A 20,211-nucleotide genomic window follows, 5' to 3' on the forward strand; every position below is an offset into this window, starting at 1 on the left:
CTCTACAGAACTGGAATTCTAAGTACAAAGGAACACAAGCACGTTGTTTAATTTAGGAGCTGCTCTTGTAGCCAAACAACTTTACACTTGAACAGTCAGAAAGTGTTTGAATTTGGGGTTTAGGCTGTCTCTTAGTAAATGAGCACCTCACTAAAGATGCTCTGCATTTTTACAGTTTTCTTTTATATTTTCGCCAAACAACTGCTAACAAATGCCCTGGGACTAATTAAGACTATCTTACAAATTACTTCAAATATTTTTATATTAATGCTTTTGACAATGCAGTCACTGTTTACAAACAAAGTAATATTAAAACTGTTCTGAAAGTATATAAAAATTGTGATTACCACTTGGGTACAACAAGAAGAATTATTTTAGTGCAGTATTAACTATGCTTTAGTAATTGTGATGTAAATAATTGCATGTTTTTCCCAAATCATTCATGAATTCCATTATCTCTTTTTACTTCCAGGATTTTTTGCCTAGAGAAAAGTATTTCAATGAGGCAAATGATGAAAGTGTGCCTCCACTTGTGCAACTGTCCTCCAAGTCACAGGCTGGAACACAGCCAGTATAGATGACCCTCCAAGAAAACAGATAAAACAATTGTTAAGGAATACACAGATGATGTCAAAGCCACGAACTCACTGAACAGCAATCAACTAGAACCCCAGCCTTAAAGATCACTGTCTATATTCCATGCTCCTTATAGAAACCAGAGTAATGGAAAAAAGAAATTAAAAAGAATCTCCAACTACTGATGTAGCATCAGTTTCCTCCAAGGCTAACAGTACAGTGACTTTGGTAAAATCCCAGCCCTCCCAAGGAATGCAGTAGCAAACAAAGTTCACAGGTACGTGTCATGGAGTCCCAGGTGGATTCATAAGGTTGCCAGCATCCGAAAGCTTACTTGACAACTCATCAACCTCCTCTGGCAAAATGTGAGTCTGAGGTTTCACATTCTGGAGCAATTGCGTCACTTTTTTCTGCTGGGTTATTTTTCAGTTGGATCAGTTCCCCACACAGCTGCACGTTCAGCTGTGCCAGCAGAAAGCAGAGAGCAGCAACAAGCAGATGGGGGATGCCACAAAAGACACACCCAGGGAACAGTGAGGGGTTTGGGAACCTCTGAAACAAACAGCTGAGGAATACTCTCTCATTGGGGGGGGGGAATATATATATCTATCTTATCTATCTATCTATATATCTGTATCTATCTCATATTAGAGTTAAGAAAATTATACTGAGGAAACAGAATAGTTTGACCAAGAGAAGCAAATATTGTCATTTTGGGAAATACTGAAGCCAAAGTCTGACTAGAAAGTACCAAGAGGGTGAATCGGGGTAGAAAAACCACCTTGTACTAAAACAATTTGCCTTAGTTATAATCACCTGAAAAAAATATTCAAAACCTGGAAAGAGGCTGATACCTTGCCTAAGACCTTCTCCTAAGAATACCAGAGTGCAACTAACAAGACAATTCAATGTCATGGCTGCAGAGAAAACCTTTTAACTAACAACAGCTATTCAAATACAATGCATTTTGGGAAAAATACAAGCTGCAGACCATCTTAAGATATTTTAAAGGTCAGTAAAAAACATTGTGATACTCTAGTCTAACCTCAGATCTAATGGAGAAAAGAATGAACCTCATCCAGTAATTTCTGAGGTAGACTCACTTTTGTCAGAAATGAGTACTTTTTTATGAAAAAACAATACTAAACAAAACATACTAAATCTAGACTTCAGTAGCTACAGGTGAAAGAAAAATAATGTACTTCAAGAGAAATTACTACAATATTTTAAAAGGCTTCATTTAAAAATACAACTCATAGTGTCACAGACTTCTTTGGTTGGAAGACCTCTAAGATCATTGAGTACAACCATTGACTGAACACTGTCATGGCCCTTAAACCATGTCCTGAAGTGCCCTTTCCACACATTTTTGCTTTTTTTTTTTTTTAATGCCTCCATGGACAGTGACTCCACCACCTCCCTGGGCAGCTTATTCCAATGCTTGACCACTCTTGCAGAAAAGAAAATTTTCCTAATATCCAATCTAAGCCTCCCTTTGCACAGTTTGAGGCCATTTCCTCTGGTTCTATCACTTAATATTAGAAGAAAAGATACCCAACCTCACTACAACCTCCATTCAGGTAGCTGTAGAGAGCAATAAGGTCTCCCATCAGCCTCCTCGTCTCCAGGCTAAAAAAATCCCAGTTCCCTCAGCTGCTCCTTGTAAGACTTTTCTCCAGGCCCTTTACCAGTTTCACTGCCTTTCTCTGGACAAGCTTTTGCTCTCATTGTCCCTCCTTCTTGTACTGAGACGCCCAAAACTGAACACAGTATTCAAGGTGGGACCTCACTAGCCACAGTATTTCTGACACAGGCTAAGACCCAACTACTGGCGCTGGCCCAGCATTTACCCTTGTTGAACCCCATACAATTGACCTCAGCCCATTGATTCAGCCTGTCCAAATCCCTCTGCAGAGCCTTCCTACTTTTGAGCAGTTCAGTGCTTCCATTCAGTTTGGTATTGTCTGCAGACTTACTGAGGATGCACTCAATCCCTTCATCCAGATCATCGATAAAGATTTTTAACAAGACTGGCCCCAAAAATGAGCCCAGTCTCTGAAATAAGCCAAACTCTGCCCACCAGTCCAAGGTGGCAGTTCTGCTGACCCCACTCTTTACTTCTCTAACAACTGAGAACCCTATCCTTCTGTGACTGCAGTGCCCAAGATGGACCCCAATCATTACATTCACCCACAAGCCTAGTCACAAAAAGCAGGTCCAGCAGGGTGCCTTCTCTGGTTGGCTCTCTCAGCAGCTGTGTCAAGATGCTATCCTCCACATACCCTAGGAACCTCCAGGACTGCTCTCTCTGCTGAATTGTATTTCCAGCAGATGCTAGGAAGTTGATCTCCTCCACAACAAAAAGGTCTAGTGATTGTGAGACTTCTCCCAGGTGCCTAAATAATATTTTCTCTCTCTTCAACCTGGCTGTGTTGTCTGTAACAGACTCCTAACCATGGTACCTGCCTTGTTGGCCTTCCCTGATTCTTAGCCATAAACACTCAACCTTATTGTCACCATCATGCATCTCAATACAATTGAAACACTCCCCGACAGAGGGCCACACCAAGACCTCTCCCTTCCTTGACTATCCTTTCTGAAGAGTTTGTAGCCATTGATTATGGCACTCTAGTTGTGTCAGACACCCCACCATGTTTCTGTGATGGCCACTATATCATGCTGTATTCCTGACACACCATAGCTTCTAGCTCCTGTTTGTTTCCCATGCTATGTGCATTAGTGTAGGTGCACTTTGGTTGGCCTAAAGCTCTGGACAGCTTTTTGTAGGAAGAAGTCCTAATTCCCAGCCACCTGTTTACAAGTGCTTCTGTGGCTGCTAACTAATCAGTGATGCCTCTTTGCTGCTACATGGGTCTCCATTCCCTACCTCCACTGATATGGCAGACTGACAAACCTCACTAGCAGACCATCCTTCAAATATGGTGTGCTGCCACACATGGGCTTATTTCTAGCAAGCCTGGTTTTGTGCCTTACCCCCTTCAAATCTTGTCTACAGCTCTTTATAACCAGCCCTCCTAGCTCCTGTACCAGGGACACAAAAACCACAGAATGTTAGAGGTTGGAAGGGACCTTTTCTCACTTTGAGGCATATATGCTAGATATATATGCTTAATGTATTTTGACTTCTGCAAGGCATCAGCCATCAACCTACACCACATTCAAAAGGCAGCCTGTCCCTAGCTGATATTCCCCCTGCATACATGCAGCAAGGAAAGAACCTGGCTGCTTAGTTCCAATAATGACATACAGTAACCTGCCACAAATCTTTCTCAAGGTTCAAATTCCTAATTCTTGTAAAGAAATTACTTGCAATCTTTTTTGCTACATTTGTAAGAAGATATTAGCTACATGAAATACTTATGGACCAGAAATACATGCAACTGAGTGATGCACATTGGTCAATCTATTTGTAAAAAAAACAAAACAAAACAAAAAAAAAACCACAGTACAGATCAAAGCCATACTACTTGGAATTTAACAGATCTGTATCAACCAAGCATTGCTTCATCTTTGTCATGGATTGGACTACTGCAATCAACTGACAATTTTGTTCTACTTTGCACAAACTGTATTGCAAAAGCTTTTAAGCAAAGAACACTATCATATTTGCCTTTAATAAAGGCACCCACCTTTCTACATTACATACAAAGATAGACACGTTTATTAGAGATATTTAATTGAACAAATAATAGGCTTCCAAGGAAAAGAAGTTGTTCAGCATTAGTCATGCTACTATCTTGTGATACTAATTACATTCACTTCATTAAACACATTAACTGCTCCACAACTTTGTCCAAGACTAACTTCAGACTACATAGATTAATGGTTCTGAAGGACCATTCTGCTTCAGCATTTCACACTTCTGAAACTTCAGGACTTAAAAATTGGATAAAATACACCTCAGCAAGATCAAAATATTTCCGAACTCCCTTTACTTTTCAATTCCCAAGCATTTAAAATTTAACCATCATAGCAATTAGTATGTATGATAATTAAAGAATTTATAGACTGTAATAAAATTTATTTTTACTTCAAATTCATAATGCAACACACTAGCATTGTACTTCTTTCAAGTAACAGTAGTGAATTAATCACAGAATACTTATTACTTTTTTTCATTGTGTATAATACTTTTAATCTTTGGTACTGGAGTTCAACAACTGTTGTGAACAAGAACACGTGTCCTTCAATAAAAACAAACCTTTAACTTCCTTTTTCTGATTAATTGAAATTCTTCTAGTATTATTTTCACCTACTACCCCATTTCTTTGAAAATACAAATACTCTATTTTTTTTAATGTTTCATTACTAGCAAGGCTTTTTCACTTCTTGTCTTTCATGATTGAAATATGCCTTTAAAGCAGACATTTTGTAAGTATTTTAATTAAACTTAGGCATTTTTAATACCTAACTATTTCTTCCTACATAGCTCTGCTCACGCCTTTTTTACGGTTCTGGAGAAATGGTATTTTCAACCATTATTTGTACTTTTTATGCTTGTTCTTAAAACCATATGCACAGTGTAAAGCAGATTCCCCATTGGGAGACTTCACCTCTGATCCATAGCAACACCTAGTGCTGTCACTCTTGACTGTTATCAACTCAACAGCAGAGTTAATGCAGTTCAGCCCACAATCCTGCTCCACCTTGCCAAGGAAAATATGTTCAGTGAGCCACACTGCACTCACATCATACCAAGTTGTATTAGGCTAATCAGAAACAGCAGTGCAAGCTATTTGCAGAGTGGGTGGTTAAAATTTCTTCAAATAAAACAAAATAAAAACAGGATCAGGCTATTCTTCAGTAAATTCTACAGCCAGTATATTGCCACATTCCCTTCAGGTTTTCCCATGCGTCTGGAGCTGCCAGTGCTAGTGGTTGTATTACACCAGTTGGATGGGATGTAGGTGTAAGCTGTAAGTTCCTAAGATGCCGGTACAAAACGTAGGTACTAAGGTTCCTAAGTCTCCCATATATTCAAGAGATAGATGCTTCAATCACTCAAATCCTTATGAATTTCTATGATGAATTTAGATAATCACAAATTCCTCCCTAGTAATACTGAATCTAAATGTTTGCAACCTAAAAAATGAAAGTTCCAGGAACTCTAACTTACATTGGTTTATGTCAGACATAGTGAACAGGTGGACACATAGACAAACTTTTGAAATGGTCCACAACTAGCCTGAAACACTAAGCACTGTTTTAGAACCACTATCAGTTACAATTCATTTTCCTGTTTTTACATCCCAAGGTAACCGCAAACCAGTGTTTTTTGTGTGTTTGGAAAAAGGTGTGCAGTGGGAGTAGACATTCTCAGGGTAATGGCGTTTGTTTCTTTACACTAAGTCAACCAGAGCTCCATTCATTTTAAAGCTAAAAGCAACAACAATGAAAAAAGACATCCCCTGGAAAAAAATTAATTCTGGTCTGTTCCAATTAGCTAGCTTAAGCAAGATCCAAACAGGCTTTCTACTCATCCATACCTCCCACAGTCACTGGAAGGGAGGCGGCTATCAGACACTGTGCCTGACACGCAGCGTGATACGAAGTGGAAACAGCACAAGCTGAAGATTTAGCCCTGTATCTCAGTCAGCAACACAGCACAGAATCTTTGGGAATCCACATCATTATCAAAAAAGCACTCTACCAAGCAACAAAGCACAAGTGTATATAAGGTTATATGTTCACTGGCTGCAAAGACAGCAAAAAAATTTAAGTAATTTCAAAGACTAATGAAGCAGAGACGTAAAAATAAAAACCAAACACACACATACCCACCCGCTCTTCTCAAACCCATACAACCATATTTCCATTTAGTATTTAAACAGAATATGAAACAAACTTTTAATGAAGACTTGTTTTTAAATTAGCACTTTCAGCCTAACCTTACCTGTTAAGATTGTGGACATACTTGAAAGAACTAGGACAGGCTCTTGTCCTGTGCATTTGTCTCCTACCCTTCACAAGAAACCTTTAGAGACATGGGTTCAACTGCTTGTACAGTTGTGCAATAATGAACCAGAAAAATGAAGTAATCAGTACGCTATTACTATACAGTCAAAAGAAACTTCATATTCGTATGTCAACCACTAGTGGTTCACAAAAGAACGGGAAGTTAGAATATAACTGTTTTCATAGACCACTTCAGTCTTAGTCTGTTATGGGCTTTGAAACACAGTACAAACTGAGAAACCAGTGAGTTATCCAGATGTTTCTATTTCTGTTGTGTCACCTATGTCAAGCGACAATCCCCCAATGACACTTATCAGAAGTACTAAAAAACACCTTACCTTTTGGATAATCTTCCAATAAGAGGTTGAAGTGACCTAACTGACAAAAGAAATCAGACTCGACCTTTCCTTCAGCTTTCAAAATTAGCGATTCATAGCAGCGAACAGCCTGGGAAAAAGAGATACAAAGTTTTCAAAAGTCTGTATTTAACTGAATCAGAAAATACATTTTTCCATACGTTTTCCAAGAAATAACATAGTTTCTCATTATTCTGCAAGGCAAATCTATGAACACTCTCAGAAACATAGTTAGCATTACCTTAAAAAGAAGAAGAGTGGTATTTAAAGACTGAACAGGTTTGGAAAGTCACTAATTCCAGTGCAAATTGACATCAAATGAACAATGGAAGTTTTCTCTGATTTACTGCAGACTTCAGAAACATTCCATTTCCAAAACATAAAATAAACCTCTACTGCATATGACTTTTTTAATTTAAAAATCAACAGAACACAAAAGGATTGATTTTATTTATTCTTTATAAGCTACAAGAAAGAAACCTCTCTGATTTTATTCTCATTCTGTATGGTTTGGTTTGGGGTTTTTTTTCTCTAAATGATTCACATTTCATTCTCCCAGTTATTTCACTAGTTTTTGCTAAACTGAAGAATACATTACTTCAACACGCTTACTTAGACAACTTATATACCTTAGCATTTATTTCCAAAGATCAGATTCTTTTTGTGGTTTGACTATGTTTCAAATTTGGATGCAATTATGAACTGCTGGATTTTAATGTATTACATAATCAGAGACTTTAATACTTCATCTGAAATGATGAGCTGCACTGACTTAAATAATTTTATTAAAACTGGAAATTCAAAGGGGGAAAAACCATCAATCTATCCTGTATTACTTAAGCCCAAACACTAGTCATCTTGCCCATATTTATGTATTACTCTCCGTATTAATCATCAAAATGAGAAATGGCAACAACATAATGAAATGTTAAGAATTTTAAAATACCCGCTAAGAATCCAAATTATCGATCCAATCTGTATCTTAATTTCCTGTTTTCTGCCTTGCCATTCTATCCCTTAATTATTTTTTTGATAGTAAGGCATAGTAAAATTGCAGTGCTCAATAGATACAAAGCCGTGTATGCAACCATGAGTGGATCTCAGCTTGCATCACAAGCTTGAGATGTATAACACAACCCTTTCACCTATTTTCAAGTCCTAATAGCCTTATTCTATGGCTGTTTTCAGAAACAAAGTTCTGATGGATAAAAACAAAGCAATACTGCTGCAAAAACGAGTAGCATCTATGTTAAATCTATTAGTTGCATGTACGCTATTTAAATTATTTAATAAACTCATTTAAATTACATATTTCAAACTAGCTATATGCCCATATTCTGAATACATTAAATTAAGATGTGTATTTGACTCTACATCAAGTAACTGCTGCAGAAATTTCTCATTCATGCTGCAAGTTTTGCCCTAATGAACTGCACTGGAAGGGCTGGGATTCTGTTGACAGTTAATCAAAGCTACTAATCCTTTCACTTTATTCCCAAGACTGTGAATACCTCTTGGAGTCAGCCGACTCACAATCTAAAGATTCCTGGAATCAGAAAGCAAAGAACACTAGTCCAAAGTGAGTTTCTTAAAATTACTATCTATGTGTGAATGAACCACTTCTCAACATTCAGGCTCATCAACTGAATCTATTCCCATCTGCAAATGTTTTAATGCAAAATCTTGGGGTTTGTGCCTTGTTTCATCTTCCCATTTTTTGGTCTGTTCTCTGGATTTGCACAAATTGTAACACAGTTCTTGCTGGTGCTCCTAATGTTACTGTTACAGATGAATTTGCAGATAGGCCTCCCATTTTCTGATGATATGCAACACCTGTCTCATCTACTCAAGAGAATATTCATTCTATGACATTTATTTTAATTAATGTTTTGTTCTCTACAATTCAGTCACGGTTCAAGAGCATATAGAAACTGCTGCCGCAACAGGCACCTTACAAAACAGTTGGAGAGGAAGCTAGGGAAGTTTATGTCCTGAATTAGATGGATACAGATATTGAAAAGGGAACTTGACAGGTATGTGAAAAGAAATTATAAATCACATGCACTTAAACAACTAAGCACCTGAAGATCCTTAACATTTCCCAGCCTCTTTTTAAGTTGGACTAGATGATATTTAAAGGTCCCCTTCAACCCAAACCACTCTATGATTCTGGAATTAAACTGTCATTAAAAGATATATCACAAGTATCTGAAGACTACAAATAGTAGAGATACAAAAAGCTGTGCCCAAGTCTTCATACAACTCAGATCAATTCTCAATAAGGCAGATTTTCCTTTTGCCTTAGAAATACTCTTTGAAGATACCACTGAGCCATCTTAGTAATATCAGCACAAGGCAGGAGTTGCAAAACAGAACTAGCCCTTTAAGTAACAGTTAACTGTTAACTTGAAGAACAATTCATATACACCTTGAAGAACTTTCTCTCAGTTAACCTCTAAGCTATTCCCAACATCAGGAAAAAATATGTATACATGAAAAATTAAATTGTGAACTTTCAAAATTCTTCTAGTACATTCTAACAAAATGAAACAGAAACTAAGACCAAACTTTGCTCCCTAGGAAGGAACACCAAAGTCAACTTCCTAGTCTCTGGAGGATGAGCAGGTAGATCAGTATGTGGCTCCTGTTCTTCCTAGAAGCAAGAGCACATTCATCTAGACAAGCTGACTTGTCCTGCTCCAGATTTGGTCAAGAGATTTTCTTCCCCATCAAACCCCTCCATAAGGTTCTTTAGAAAAGAACAAATATTTTTCTGCATAGGTTAAGAATTTGTTTCATAGCTGAATGAAAATAATTATTTTCAAGAGTGAAATCATAATGATACCTATCTATATATGGTTTCTTTGAAGGAATAATCCGAAGATCTCATTTCAGTGGATCTGTAACTGTAAAAGCCATCTATGACACCACTTGTGCAATGAATTTTAATCATGCTGAGACACTGAAGAATTCAAAATTCCACAGGTTTTTAAGTAGTTATTTTTCCACATTGTATGGATTTGTAAGTGCACTCAATGGAGCCAGCCTTGTATTGACAAATTAACAAGAGAAAAACCCTGAAATGAAAAGAAAGATTGCTACAGAACATCATACACTTCCTTCCCTTTGTTCAAGACTGCATGAAGATAAAAGGGAAACCTGAGGAATTTAGGAACTGGGCAAAATAATCACCCACAGCTGCTTCACAGTGAGTGTGGCAACCACAGTAGAAGCAGGAAACAAACACAGGAATGGCTGCAGGAAAAGAGGCTGGTTTATATGATATAGGGAAAAAAAAAAAACAAAAAAAAAAAAAACCAAACACTAATACTTGTTCACCACCTGCTTAATTAAAAGCAAACTGAAGTAATATACTTTTGTCAAGACTTCTGACATGATGATTACAAAACCTCTCTTATGACATCACATAGTTCATGACTGAGGGCATTCAGATTTCACAAAGTCAATCACCAATTCTTAGAACACATTTAAATACAATGTAGCAAAGGAGAAAAAGGCTTAGTATATTTGTTACAGCTAGCAAAATATTTATATGTGTACATAAAAGGAAAAAAAAATCATTCTATTATCACCTTTAAAATGCACTACCAAATCCCTGCACGTTCACTACTTATTATTCCCACGGCAAAGGAAATGGAGTATTTTTTTCCCCTCTGTTGCAGGAAGAACCTTGTCCCCCAACCACCTCCCTCCCAAACAAACCCAAACTAAACCATAAAGCAAAGGTCGGTTTTGGCTATTAACATGATGTCTTTTCATGAAGACAGCCCTTGAGCTGGGAATAAACTATAATAAAAAAACCCTCCTCAGACTCAAACAGGAAAACAGAATTCTAGATACCATATGCTGAAGTCACTGCTACACATTACAGCTCTACTGCATAAAAGAGAAGGAAGCACAATGTTATTTTTACTTCAGGTAATATGGACCAGTTTACCATTATCACTGGTTGTACTTATTTGTATTTTCAGCACAAATTACTGCTACTGGGGAAAAAAAAAAAAATCAATACATGTTCCCTGAATAGATGATGTAATCACGTCCTTTCTCACCCATGACAAGCATGATTGACTAAGATGAAAGTAGTGGGACTAAACGGCCAAACACGACAAAATGTTAATTATTAATTTTTTAATCTATCAATGATATAGAAACAGAGGAGTGCATTGAGTCAGCAAATTTTTGCTTAAAACGTAGGAAAAAATATTGACAACTACAGAAAACGAAAATAAGGAGCAATATAAATTGTTAGCATGAGAACAGCTGGACAGTAATGACAAGTGAAAGAAATTATTTCTATTTTACTGGGTCATAAAATAACTGTTCAAGAAAAAGATGGTGTTTTAACACAGACAACAATACAAAATGACAAATTCAAAGCCTCAAGATGTTCTTAGAATACTAAAGTTCACAATAGAAAATACTATTCTATATTTAGATAAGCCTTGCATCAGGGAGGGGGAACAAGCAAACAGTTCCTTTTCTTTTTCTTTTCTTTTTTTTTTTTTCTAGAAAGCAATAACCTGAATTTGTGAGCAGGTTGTAAGAACTAGAAGCATGAAAAAAAATTCCATTAGAAAAATTGTGAAGTGAGACAACAGTAGACTCTTCAAATGACATGCAAACTACACTAATCCTTAGAAACTGAATGTTAGTTAGCTGTTAAGGAATGTTTTCCCCTTCTGGAAAAGAAAGTAATTACATATACAATACTGGACACTGAAGTGATGATAACACTATCTACTACCAGTCAATCTGAGGGATATTTACAGAAGTTTATACATGTGCTGCACTCCTTTTCCCCACTTCAGCAGCACAAGAGGGGAATACTCTGAAAGGCTTATCTTCCATTCCCTTCTCCATGCCACAAATTCATCCAAACAGACCCATGACTTTCTAGTAACAATGAAAATGGCTACCACCAGTACTAGCTCTTGCGCTGCAACAACAAAACCGTGAACAAGGCTTGTGTCAGCTAAGGAAGGCAAAAAAAAAAAAAAGCCTGAATTCTTCAGAACTTAAAACTACTTTTTCTCCCATCAATGACTAGCTCAAATAATCACTACCCCTCCTGCGCTGTAGCTGACTCAAAGGAACACCTCATTTACTTTGGCAGAGAAAAGCATACAATTCGTATTTGATTGAAGATAACCTATATTAATTCAGCAGATCCTCCACTAAAGGCTCTCATATTATGCATGAATGGCACAATACTCTTAACTTCCCTTATTTTCTTACTGAATATCAATTCCCACTACAGCTTTCAAAGCTTCTTTATATATTTTCTCTCTTTGTGAAGCTCATACTGTGTTAAAAAAAATATTCTCTCTCACCTTAACACAAGTTTAGTCTCCTTTTATTTCATATATATGGACTACATTCTATAAATGCCTCAGTAAGAGTGTTAAAAGTACAACATACTAGAAACAAACTTCAGCCTCAAGAAGGAAAAACGTGATCTGGGCTCAGCAATGCTATTCTTGCAAAACTCTGTAGTGTCTTGGTATGCTGGAAAGTTACTCTAATCTGCTTATAATATTTAAGATCAAAGTCCTAACCATTTCAGGGACAATATATAGTACAAAACAATGAAAATTGATCCTCCTCATGCACTTCTCAAGAAACGTATAATCAATTTTTCACAGTTTATTTTCCAATGACTACCGCTTCAAAAAACAGGACACAGGAACAAACAGTGCAAGAAGAACAGCAGTAGTACATGTTAGATACACATGTAACAATGATAACAATTACGATTAATTTTCTTTAAAAGACGCTGCTGTGGTCTAGAACTTGTCTATCACAGCCACATTTTGAAAAAAGCTTTGTTACATCTTAACTATAATCTAGAATTAGAAGAGATGAAGCAGCCATCAGAAATAAGCTCAACGTTGTGAAGTTCACGAGTGAAAATTAACACAAAAACTAATGGAAAGGTAAACAGCACAAACCAAAAATGATCTAGAGACTGGAGTAACAGAAGCACATACTACCATAAGAGACAAACAGCAAAACAAAATAAATTTTTAAAAAATTACAATTTAGAACCCTACTGTAGAGAATTATTATCAACAAAGCAAATGGTACAACCAGATGGAGAACTGGAAATAGTAGTAGTAACTTAGAAATAATTCTGAGGCCAAGGATCATCAAAAAATGAGGGATGATGCTGCTTCAAAAACAGCTCAGAATTGCAGATCAGAATACAAAACACAACATAGGCATATCAACGATCAATGAAGAAAAGTGACATTTTAGTGGAGGGAGAAAAAAAAAAAACACACCAATTTGCCACCATTGAATAAAGAACATCTATTAGCAACTATAAGACATTATTTACAAGTGTTTGCTGCCAGACAGATGCAAACTCAACAGCGTAGGCTTCTCAAAGAAAAATACAGGAAGCTTAGTCATTTCACAGTATCACAGGATATCAGAGGTTGGAAGGGACCTCAAGAGATCATCAGTTCCAACACCCCTGCCAGAGCAGGATCACTTAGGGTAGTCTGCACAGGAATACATCCAGGTCGGATTTGAAAGTCTCCAGAGAAGGAGACTCCACAACCCCCCTGGGCAGCCTGTTCCAGTGCTCTGTCACCCTCACTGTAAAGAAGTTACTCCTCATGTTGAGCTGAAATCTTCTATGTTCAAGTTTGAACCCATTGTTCCTTGTCTTACCACTGTGAACCACTGAAAAGAGCCTGCCCCCCTTCACTTGACACCCAACAGTGTCCATAACCAACTGCATTTTAATGAAAAATTTGTTAACTGGAGTTAACTCAGTGAATCACTCTGAACTAATTCTGAGATCACCTTTAATATGCAACCCTCCACATTACTTCTTTTAAATACAGTAATATATACTTACAAGTATAGATATATATGTACAGATACACCTGCAACATACAGGAAATTAAAACAAATTCTAAACTATCAGTAAATAGACTGTTCTGTCCCTAAAAATATATCATAATCTGAAGACTCAGGGTATTACAACAAATTTTGTATGAAATGTCATCATTCCAAATCCTGCATGCTTGTTTGTTAAAAAAAAAATATTTTTTATTATAGTAGCAGTAGATTTTTCATAGATAATTGAAATGCCTGGTTTTTCTCTGATAATACAAGAATTTTTTTTACTATAGCAATTCTATTTCAGGTAGAACTGCAGTACCTTAATTTAGAAATTGTTCTACATTTAATGAGTAGTTCACCATATGCTAAGATTTACTAAATCTCAATTTATTCTAGCAATTCTTAATTAAACCAACACAGAACATCACAAATGAGGTGTAAGCATGTCATACTTCAGAACATTTAGACAGTTTACTTTGATAGATAAACTCATATTTTTTGAAAATGTTCAACCAGTAGTATTTAGGAGGCTACAGATTTTCATATACATTTTTAGTAAGATAATCAGACATCAAATAAACAGACATTTTCAAATTCATTAAGCAGATCATTTTGGAAATATAACTAGTATCAACACGCATTAAAAAAAAGACCAATTAAAACCACAGCATGCATGAGGAGCTGCCTGGTTTATCTTAAGAAAAAAAAAATACGAAGGTTAAATCTGAGTAACTGCCCAGGACAAGTCCTAGGAAATGTAGCACTACCAGCTACTAAGTATAAAGACAACAATGAAGCAATGAATAAAGAAGCTTGGGGTGAAAAAAAAAAGTATTAAACAGAGAACAATGTACATACATATGCATAAGAATTTCTACAAAATCTAATGCAACAAGCATGTATTTGTGAAAACACTTAGCTTCAGACCCGTTTTCTTAATAGAAGGTGATACAGAAAAGGAACTATAATATTAAAACTACCACAAATTGCTCTGCTAAACCTGCTGTCTAAACTTGAGTTCCAAAAGTGTTTAAGCATCAGAGATGGCTCAGTTTTCAGAAATTAATATTGTTGGTAGCTTAATCTGAAATAAGGAAAAGAAGATTTTTTTAGAAGAATGGAGATGAAGGTAAGTCAGGAGTTGTTTACTACAGAGATCTCAGCACCACAAAACATGAAGTTGATAAAGATACATTAAAACAATTAAGATTTAAAAAAGAAAAAAAAGAAAAGGAAGGAACTTGGTTTCAAACACTGAAATACCATTATTTCAAAGAGTCTCAGAATGTCGGTACTTGTCAAGTTTAGCACAGCTAGCACACCAGGGAAGGATGCCTCACAAAGACTTTCCACCATGTTGCCAAAATCTCACATACAGGTATCACGCCACCTATCATGCTTCTTTTTCCACTGTCATTCATATAAACCCCTCTTGCGGCTGCTTAATTATGCTTAGACAATGGGCCACTCACGTAAAAAAGTGAACAACACTATTTTAACCAACCATGTATGAAAATCATCTTGATTAGAGGAAAGGAAGAAAAAGTTTTGGAGAAATTTATGCTCAGTGAACACCTCAAAAAGCACTGCAGTTGTTCTTATCAAAAGATGTTTCTCCTCTCTGCTAATACCTGCAAACACACAGCCTTATCCCTCAACTTTTCCCACCTCATACAGCAGTCTGAACAAAAAGAATTGCAATGAAGAAATAAAAGGAATATAGTCCTCTGGATGTAGTCACACAACTAATGATCAGTATCACTTCTGAATGGAAGAGCTGGTGTCTGCTTGTAGTATGTAGCAATAATAGGTGTTTGTAGTACATTCACAGAGATTTCACAGCTGATATTTATGCCCTACAAAGTTCAAGTCTGAACTGTATTAGCTACTAGTGTGCATTTGCATCATAATATGCACTAAACACCAAGTAAAATGATAATACAGATAATTCACTCAAACGTTGCTAAGGAACTAGCCAACAGTGTCTTCTTATAAGTACAACTTTGCACCGAATTTTCACAGGCAACACATCCACAAGAGTCCTGTAGCTGCAGGGTAAAATACCTACTCAGGTTGTCAACACAGACTGTTTTCATTAACATTCCCAGGGAGCTGGATAGAAGACAACCTTCTCAAATAATGCTTCTTAAGCTATATTCAGTTTGGCTGCTAACACTGAGATGGACAATAACAAAGACCAAGCAGAAAAACATGCATCTATCAAACAATGTCACTCCTCTATGTCTGTCTATATATATTTCAGAGAGCACAAGAGAGCAGAGCATATTTCAAAGAACACATCTCCTAGTAAATACAGCAAATCAGAAAGCAATTCTATTACTGGGGGGAGGTGACAAACAGAAAAATGCACAAAAAAATTCACAACCAAACACTGCATATCCCTATTAGATAGTTTTATCGAGGATAAAATGCCTAATACGAAACAAAGATTTAAATCTGAGTTTTTCATACTTATAGCAAGTGCCTCAGTTTCACCTATCCTTTTTCCCCACCTGGTGTAAACAAGGTGAATTTTTCTGATTTAAGAAAAACAACTGGATAAAGAGCAACACAATCCATTAGAGGAAGGTATTGAAGAGTTTGGGTCCACACCACCATTCGTTTTGAACACTAACAAACACAGCCTAAATAACGAGCTTTTCTCTATTCTATCATGCTGCTGTTCTTTCCAGCAGAAGGATTTGCAAACACTCTTTTCTACTATGTCCAGCTGTAAAAGGTACAATATCCAATTCTGTTGGAGCTAACCTTCAGTCACCATGTACTCCAACCACTTAATGCACAATACACCAATACTTGTGGACAAGAAACCATCAATTCAAACCATACATAGAAGAGTGCTCAGTAACACAGGCTTTTACAACCAGTCATGCCTAACTCCTTAGTATGTTACTCTTATTAGGAAAAAAAAGTTACACTTGCATCACATTTCAATTTTAACAGCATAAGGTAAAAATTATGAAACAATTGAAAAAATAAAAAAAAAGCAACCTCATCTTCAAACCATAATTATAGCATTTTATGAGTTCATCACAAAACTGCCTTAAAACCAGGTACACTGTTGATTACATTTGCCAGTCCTAAGCTTCAGAGAAAATAGCTAATGGCCATTTATTTACTACTTAGTCTATTTGCATGCTAAAATTTAAAGAATGCACCATGTAAGTGGAATCAAGTACAAAACTCAAATCTTTAACCTGGCATTACTGCACCTACAGTACCTTTCCAAGTAACTAGGTCAGCATCTCTTAAGTGCTAAAACCACTCCTTGTCTCTCAGAGCCAGAGAGAAAATAAAATACTTTGAATAACCAAATTATTATCAAGCATTTTAAAAACCCACAGAGCTGCAAACTCCATTGCCACAGATCTGAAATGCAACAAAGTATTCCAAAAGAAGAGATATGCAGTACAGCACTCAACATCAGGAAGTTCAATGGCTATTGGCACCATTCACTAACTAGCTTCTGTCTGTGATTCATACACCTTTGAAGATCTCCTTAAGGCAAATTACTGTAGGGTTTGCATTTAAAATGAAATAATGATAGAAATAACCAAATTATATGCATTTCAGACATTTGTTGAGAAGCTTTTCTTTTTGATGAGCACGCTCTACTACACAGGACTCACAAAGCATCTGACGCTTCAAATGAAGCTGTAAATGACTCAGGCCTTTAGGTGAAGGATAAATTCCTAGAGTGGCAAACATAATCAAATATCCTTCTAAGGTTTTCCTTAGTTTCCAAATAGTTTCCAAAATGCAACCAAACTGAAGCTGCAAAAATGCACTGACAGTGACCCATAACATAAAGACACTCAAGAATTTTTCAATAGAAACACAGTTCCTCAACGTCAAAAAGGTGACTCTTTTCCTTTTGGATGTACAGGGCATACTCATGCCTCCCATGACACAACTACTAATGACAATGATCTTTGTTAAAATGTTAAAATCACCTTCAAAGCCCTCAACGGTCTGACCAAAGATCTTTTAATAGTGTGAGAACTACCCCATGTGGCAGCACAACAGCCTCCCCATTATTACTCACCCAACACCTAGCATCTTCACATAATAATCACTTCAATCAAGCCAGTTACTAAAAGAACAAGTGATTACCCCTCTGAAGAAAATATTTGGGAAGGGTAAAATATACAAAGGTGAAAGAGCTTAAGAACATTTAAAAATGCAACAGGTAGCATGCAAGTCAGTCCCAAACATCAATCTCTTTAAGCCCTTTATTTTAAAGGGTCAACTTGTGGCAATTTCAGGCTGTGCCTGGAAAATTTTCCACAGATCTCAAACAGGATGTAATAGAACGTAAATAAATCACCATTGAACGTAAAAAGAAAAATAATGGTAAGTTCTAAATAATCCCACTGGACAGGAACAGACATAAACTAGTGTGTGTACACTAACTTTTCCTCTTTTTGCTTCCTCTGCTCTGGCTGGTTTTTCTGCTGATTTTTGCTGACCTTGGCTGCACTGCTTTGTTGTGGCTAAGTACTAACAAACAACGCTCTGCCCTTTGTCTATCATGTACAAGGGGGTAGGGAGCAGGGAGTGGGGAAGCTATTATTAGCCCCCTGGTTTGTCCAGAGGGGGTTCTTATGCTTTCTAAAAATTGTAAATAATGTATATTTTGTACATATTCATTGCATTTCATTTTAGATTGTAGCTTGTAAATACAGCTTCATTCGCTTCCAACTGAGCTGGTCTGGCAATTTCATGTTGGGGGGAACTTCCAACCCACCACACAACTGTACTACAGAAGTTCCTTTTCATTGCTTTCTGCCATATCAGATTTATTTATATCAAAAAAAAAAAAAAGGCAAAACCTGTCATTCTGGACCAACTGTGGCCTGTCATGTGCAAGCAACATGAGGTGTTAAGCTTTATGCTTAAGCTTGGAAATGTGAGTAACACTTGTGCATGCAAGAGAGATTCTTTATGTTGTCTTTATGCCAAGGATGGAGAACTGGCATCTCATGAGATGGATGAAGCTCAGAGGAAAAAATCTCGTAAGTAACAACGTCAGTTATGCTGTTCAGCAAATGGAAAAGCTGCAACTACTTCCAACTTCTTGGTCAATTAGCACCAAATAGCTATTAGTGAACAAGATCCCCCAACCAGCAGGCAGGGACAGGGAACGCTGACTGGGGAGACAGTACATGCACAGAAGACTGGGAGGCTTCCTCTCTTAAGTACCGTCCCTTAGAATCATAGAATAGTTTGGTTGGAAGGAACTATCATCTAGTTCCTTCTTCTCTACATGCTAAGCAGGTGGAAATGCTCCTTAAGCGGATTCTTTAACATCTGAAGACAGGAAGGCCCAGCCCTGCAGAAAACCATGAAGCATGTGAGTAAGCCAAGTGAATGACAAGAAGTCCTAGATTCAGAGCAGAGGCAGGGTGAATTTGAACTAAGTGTTACAATTTGTTGGCCTAAAATTTAAATTTTTTGTTAGTCTATTTGCAGGCTAATAGGACAAACCACACAGACCTGACCCTCAATTCATTCTAAGAAAAAATACAGTATACTCAAAATAGGTTTGAAACTTTTTTTATGGTGAGGTAACTTGAAAAACTGAGTCTTTGTGGAATATTAAAATGCAAGTTTGCAGCTCTTGTTAAATTTTATTTCCCTGCCTCACCAGATGCAAAGACTTGGCTGCCAATGTTATGCTAGTCTTTCCCACACTCAGGCAGACTTAAAGGAACAGCAACTCAACTCCATTCTCCTTATCACCATAACACTTAGCAGTACAGTTACACTACACAATGTACAGCAGGCATAAATAAATCTGTCTAAATTCACTCCTGTGTAGTAATGGAATGACACTTGAGTCTCTGGATCAAGGTTTCCTGCGCCTGTTTCACAAACAGTTCAACATGCTCTCATTTTTACTATGAGCCAGATGAAACTAAATAAAATTCATTTTATGTTGAATATATTAAATAATTATGAAAAGGTGAACTGCTGTAATATTACGTACACTTACTGGTGGGAGCCTATCATTATCTCCATAATTTGCAGCAATAAGATACTGGCCTTTGGACTGAATTTACAGTATGATTTTAGGCCTATCAACTACAAATGAGGTAAGGACATTAATTCTTGAAAACACACCCATCAGCACATCACAGATGGATTTTTAAAAAGGTAATCTAGGAGGCATGCAGCAGTAAAACATCATACAACCATGTAAGATTCTGAACTCTGCAACAGGCTTACTGAAACTAGTCAAAAAAAAACTTCAAATACATTAATTATTTGTTTATGAGGCAACAAATCAAATAGATGCTGCCAACATAAGGCAGATGGGAAAAAAAAGTATATACACAATTCTGGAGTTCAACAGAGGATAAATTTCCAACAAATATCTGATAAAGTAAGTAGCCCATGATAAGGC

The 20,211-nt window shown here is 36.8% G+C and overlaps 1 protein-coding gene across 6 annotated transcripts in view; it reads right to left on the bottom strand.

The window, feature by feature from the left end:
• KDM6A (lysine demethylase 6A) overlaps positions 1–20,211 on the bottom strand; it is a 151,815-nt gene that overhangs the window by 112,662 nt on the left and 18,942 nt on the right. For all 6 annotated transcript variants that reach the window (XM_054400007.1, XM_054400002.1, XM_054399979.1 and 3 more), the window contains exon 3: positions 6,891–6,999. In XM_054400007.1, coding sequence (XP_054255982.1) covers positions 6,891–6,999 — 109 coding nt within the window. The remainder of the gene's footprint in view (positions 1–6,890; positions 7,000–20,211) is intronic.

This window comes from Indicator indicator, chromosome 1, assembly GCF_027791375.1.
Source record: "Indicator indicator isolate 239-I01 chromosome 1, UM_Iind_1.1, whole genome shotgun sequence".
Lineage (NCBI taxonomy): Eukaryota > Metazoa > Chordata > Aves > Piciformes > Indicatoridae > Indicator > Indicator indicator.